Raw genomic sequence first — 5928 nt, forward strand, 5'->3', positions numbered from 1 at the left:
GTTAAAAAGTTAAACCTAACAACTGACCAAATTCATGGACAGAATGACCCAGCAATTCTACTCTTAGGTATTTATTCAAAAGAAATGAAAATATATGTCCACTAAAAAACTTGTACACAAATGTTAACAGCAACATTATTTATAAAAGTCAAGAATTGGAAACAATTCAAATGTCTAGCAAGTGGTGACTGGATAAAGAAAATTCAATATATCTAAACAATGAGATACTGTTCAGTGATAAAAGGGGACAAACTATTGATACATGCTACAACATCAAAGAACCGTCACCAAAAATATTATGCTAAGTGTAAGAAGCCAGACATAAAAGATATATGAGCACATTTACATGAAATGTCCAGAAAAAGTAAACATACAGAGGCGGAAGGATCTGTGGTGACCTGAGGCTGGAAGTGGGAATGGGGAGTGACAACAAATAGGCACAATCTTTTTAGGTCTTGTGAAAGTTCTGAAATCCAACTGTGAAGATAGTTGTTAACTTTGTAAATTTGCTTTAAAAATCATTGAAATAGGTGAATTTTATGTGTAAAATATATCTCAGTAAGGCTGTTTAAAAAAAAGAAAAATCACCATCATCAGTTACGATCTTTGCAAAGCTCCACTCCTAATTAGAGAACTGCAGTGTTGCTTCCAGGATAACACATAAATAGCCCAGCCTGGCATTCAGGGCCTATCACTTGTCTGGACTCATCATGTGCCCAACTTTCTCTAACATTCCAGCCCATTTGGCTGGCAAGCACATTAGGCTATGGAGTTGGAATGTCTGAGCTTCCACCTCTACTACTAACTCATTGTGACCTGGGTTACTTCACCTCCTTGAAACTATTTCCTCACCTCTGAGATGGGGATGATGATATCTCACAAGGTCAGCATGAGGAATATCTGAGACATTGCTCTTAAAACACTCAACAGAATAAATATGTGCACACTTCTGTTGGCTGGCTCAGGCATATCTTCAAAGTTACCTCCTCAGAGGCATTGGCTGACCATCCCACCTCAAGGAGGTAGCCTCATTACTCTTTACATCCTTTATGTTTCCTTCATAGCACTTGTAATTCTTTTATTCCTTTGCCTCTTTTTTCTTTCTTTTGTTCTGTCCCCGCTATTGGGCAAAAGTTCCAGAAAAAGCAGAGGCCTTGTGCTTGGTCCCTTATTGTCTCTGAAAGGCCAGGACCCATGACTGGCAAGTAACATGTTCACAGTAAGCATTTGCTGAGGTGATAGATAAACAGTAGCTATGTGTGCAGTGATCAGCATGTGGCTTCTCTAGCAGTGGCATGTTTGGGGACTGTTTCTTGTATGTCTTACTATATTCTCCTTGGTCTTCCCTTCAGAAGTGGCCCAGAATTGCTTCACAGGAACAATGAATGATGGTAAAAGTGATAAAGCCAGGAGCATGTAATGAGCCTGGGGACACACCCGAAGCAGCAGACTAGGGAAGTGACTAGGGAAGAGCCACCAAGCAGTTGGAATGACAAAGGCTGGAGACAGTGAGGAATCTGGCTGAGGAGCAACCAACTTTAGCTGACTCACCAAAGATGGCTGCTCACATGGAGCAGAAAAAAGGCAAAAAGAACATATACAGACATTATTGCCACATGTGTGCCTTCTCTTATTGGAAGATGAGATTAAACATACTGGTTGAAATGAAATCTTTATGTACTTCACACATGCTTGCTCTGAAAACTGGAGTTGAATGTAAGTGCAGCAGTTTGCATTAATTAAATTTCTTTTACTGTCCATGGAATTAAGGCTTGACCTCGGTATATAAATTTACACAAATAACTGTGTAAACTATCAAGGTCCTAGCATTTATTTTTAGGGAACTAGAGCGCTTTCCAAGACCAGGCCCAGGGGATTAAACACAAGTGGTCTTTAAAAATATTTAATTTTCTCTGAAGAAGCTAGGGCAGATAGTCTTTGGCAACTACCTTTTATTAAATTAACTTCTCATTTTGTTCATCCAATGATCTTTCCCACTGATTTTTACTTATCTGCTTAAAGACAAGGTGGACTTCCCAACCCTCAATTAACTTTGCTAACAAAAAGGCCCCTATACCAAAACACTTCATTGCGGTCATCTCTTTTTCTCTGATCTCCCTCTTTCAAACCAGGCACATACGCAGAAGGAAGGGAGGGAGGGAGAAAGTGGGTGGGGGTCACAGCATGGGGCCATGTACCCCACAGTATGCCTCAGGAGAAGTCATTTATTCTCTATAACGAGTTTGCCCAGCAGTCAACCAGTCACCAAAGCTCCCTCTCATTTTAACCTCTGGTGAACTAATTGGGGCATCAGCAGTCAGAAGAGGTAGAGGGTTTATCACAGAATTTTCACGCTGTCTTGCATATCAGTGGTGGGGAGGGAGCTGAAGTAGTGAGAAAAGGCTGGTTTTTGCACCCAAACTATCTGTATTAAAGTCCCAGAAGTTACTCAGGTAACAACTTGGACAAATTCCTTAACTTCTCTAAGTCTGATTCTCCATCTTTAAACAGAATTTATACTTTGCAGATTTAAGAGAACTAGAAATACAATGTACCTAATATAATACTCAAAAAAGATGATATGCCTCTGTCAACTTAAAGGAAATCACTTCCAAAGGGACTCCCTTGAAACTTAGAAACTCCCACTGACCTAAATTTCCAACATTCCCGTAAAGCAGGATACCAGGTGACAAAGGTGAGAGAACACCCAAACACAGCCAAGGGTATCTTTCTAAATTCCAATTCAGGCTCCTGCCCTTCAACCTTCTAACACATTTTTATCCTCCCCATTTTATCTTTGCCACAAGTCAGGTCAAGACTAGATAAACACCTAGCAGGCATTAAATGTGTTAAGTACTACACCAGTTGAAGAAGAGAGGCCACCATTCTATTATAAAACACTCTGTACTTCCTCTAAACACTTCCACACACATCTTCATTATATCCTTGACAACACCTAGGATTATCAGCACCCCCATTTTTTAAAATGTGGTGACTAAGACTGAAAAGATAAGTTGTTCACTCAAGGTCACACAGCTAATGAGCATCTACCCAGAAGTTAGACCTCTTGATGCCTTTTTCTAAGCCACCTTCCTAATTAACTAATTCACCTACAGCCAGCTCTGTACATTCCATTTAAACTCAGTCTCTGTCTCCCTGGGTTCATCCATGTAATCACTCAATTATTTACAAAGCACCCACAATGTGCCAGGCACAGGTGTAGGAGAAAGTGTAGCATTCAATGAACAGGCCCTAATGTTGCCTACATCAATCCCATCTCTTCCATCTGTCACTAGTTGACCCTGGATAAGTTACTTCATCTCAGTGCCTCAGTTGTCCTTAATCTAGAAAATGGGCAAATAGAATTCTATGTCTCTCATAGAGTTGTTGACAATTAAACGAGAGGAAAACTATAAAGGGTACCCCATGGCCCCACTAATAAATTTTCAAATGTGAGCTGCTTTTATTATTCTTCTAGGTTCTAGGAATAGAATCTTGAATCAGACAAGAGCCTCAGTCTCAAGGAGCTTACTTACACTGTAGCAGGAACACAATAAACAAGTAAATTATCAATAGAAGTTACAAATGGTGATGAGCACTATGAAAAAAATGTGACAGTGTAGGTAGTTTAGATTAAGTGGTCAGTGAAGTATACTCATATGATATTTAAACTATAACTACAAGAAAAACTGGGAGACAGAAAACTACAAATACATCTTGCTGGGACAAGAAGGTCCTGAGGCCAATGAATAGACGGGGAGTGGGAGGTGAAGGAAATGGTATGAGATGTGGACAGAGAGGTCAGCAGCACAGTTTTGTAAAACAAGGTAAAGTGGTTCCTCTTCATCTTAAATGCACTAGGCATCCATTAAAACCCTTGCTTAGGATTTTAAGCAAGGGTAAGGGTATGTGGTTTGATTTAACTTTTAAGTGCCCTTTGGCTGCATGCAGTGCTGAGAAGCAGAGACCCCCGCCTCCTCCGTTAAGAGACTGTTGCAGTTGTCCAGGATTGGAAGCATCTCATGTATATATAACAAGACGTTTGCACTTGGGGTGAGGAGAAACAAATTCGGGTCTGTAACAAGTCAACTGAAGCTGGAATGTGGCCTGCCCACCCCGCTCTCCACTCTTTCTCTCCTAATGCCAGGGTAGTGGGGAGACCAGAAGGCGGCCGGCCACTCCCCGCACGGGGAGCTCTAGGCATTTCCCGAGCCTCACCTTCCTCATTTACTGGGCAGAAAGAGAGATGTTCTCCACAAAGGAAGTAAGGAGGGCTCAACGAGCGAGACGCGCCCAGCCGCTCTCGGCCCGCACCTCCTCTTAAGCCAGCCCGCAGCCTCTGCTCCCTCGGGCGCCCTCCACGCCCGCCCGGCCCCGGCCTCCCTCGCTCATCTCGCCTGCCGGCGGCCCGCTCACCCGGATGCCCTGCAGCACCCGGACCCGCTCCTCCTCGTCCATTCCGAAGGACACCCTGCGGCCCTCGCTGCTCTCGGTGCTACCCATGGCAGGAGGCCGGCGGGTTGGCAGCCAAAGGACCCGGCTCCAGAGCAACTAGAATGACGCCGGGCTGTAGCTTCCGGGACTCGAGCTGCAGCGGCACATACCAACAAAACCACCTTTTATTGGTCGCCGCCGGAGGATCAACCAATCATATGGCGTGGGCCCGAGGGGCATTGTGGGGGTTGTAGTCTCTCCGGCCCTGATGTTCTGAGGCCAGGAGACCACCAGGTGGGTTGAACCAAGCATGAGAAGGCGAACTTGAGATGGTTCTCGGCTTGGTTCATTCAGCAATCTGATATTGAGCGGAACTAACTAAGCACCCGGCAAGTATTAAACTGCGGGAAATGTGATGACTAAACAAGGCATGCCCTGCCTTCCTGATATTTAGATCTAATGGAGGAAACAAATGAAAAGACACAAGCAAGCATGTAAATAAACTTCCTAACCACTATGATAAGTTCCATGAGAGAAATTAATAGGAGGCAGCCTCCTTTGAGAGGCCAGAGCAACCCCTCTGAGAAAGAAGCATTTGAATTGAGACCTAAGGACTGGTAGGAGTTAGCCAGGAGAAGATGGGGAAAGAACTATGCTGGGGACCAACCAGTGCAAAGGCCGTGAGGCAGGAAAGACCTTGCCACATTCAAGAAGGAAAAAGGGTCTAACCACATGAATGGAAAGTGAGAAGAGAGCAGAGGAAAGCCAGAAGCAAAGAGATCAGAAAAGGAAGGGGCCTAATCATATAAGGCCTTAAAGTCTAGGGTCAGAGTTTCTTGGCAGGACAGTGTGTGAATGGTCCTAAGTATTTAGAAGACATTGTCCAAGGAGCATACACACCATGCATTGAGTGCAGTGTGCAAAGTTATGTGCTTGTGATTCTCACACAGTATCATATGTGTAATGGAGGAATACAAATGATTGCTCTTCACAGCCATACCGACCTTGAATGAAGCCCCCTCTTGTTCATCTGAGTTGCTGAATGGCTTTGATTTGCCAAAGCAGGCTTGGGGCTGAGTTTGGAATCTGGAACTGGAAAACACTGGATTGCTATGTGAAACAGCAAGAGTAATTCAGAACCCCTTTTGCTAACCTGGAAATGAAGGAGTGAAGAGGAGAGTGTGAATTAGAGAGATCAGTGAGATGAGAACAGCATGGATGAAGAAGCCAGTGAACATTCCAGAGGTGGATATAGCCAGAGGATTTTTATGAACAAGGACATAGGTTAATTTTATTCAAAATACTTTGATTTGCAAATCTCCCTCCATCCCTTCTGTCCTCCATTTCTTCCTTATAAGCAGAGCCTGAGTAGGGAATTCTGGGGCAAGTAGTTTATAGGGGGAGTGCCTCAGGAGAAAGGAAGTAAGGAAACAGGATAAGGTGGGGAAAAGCTAAGTAAAGATGTGGTCAAAGCTGGAGACTAGCTTCAGCCTT

At 43.7% G+C, this 5928-nt stretch overlaps 1 protein-coding gene across 5 annotated transcripts in view; it reads right to left on the minus strand.

The window, feature by feature from the left end:
- Positions 1 to 4578, minus strand: part of LOC105302825 (plexin-A1) — a 311386-nt gene extending 306808 nt beyond the window's left edge. For all 5 annotated transcript variants that reach the window (XM_023520932.1, XM_023520931.1, XM_023520930.1 and 2 more), the window contains exon 1: positions 4417 to 4578. In XM_023520932.1, coding sequence (XP_023376700.1) covers positions 4417 to 4503 — 87 coding nt within the window. In that variant the 5' untranslated portion in view covers positions 4504 to 4578. The remainder of the gene's footprint in view (positions 1 to 4416) is intronic.
- Between the last annotated feature and the right edge of the window lie 1350 nt (positions 4579 to 5928).

Source organism: Pteropus vampyrus, unplaced genomic scaffold, assembly GCF_000151845.1.
Source record: "Pteropus vampyrus isolate Shadow unplaced genomic scaffold, Pvam_2.0 Scaffold285, whole genome shotgun sequence".
Lineage (NCBI taxonomy): Eukaryota > Metazoa > Chordata > Mammalia > Chiroptera > Pteropodidae > Pteropus > Pteropus vampyrus.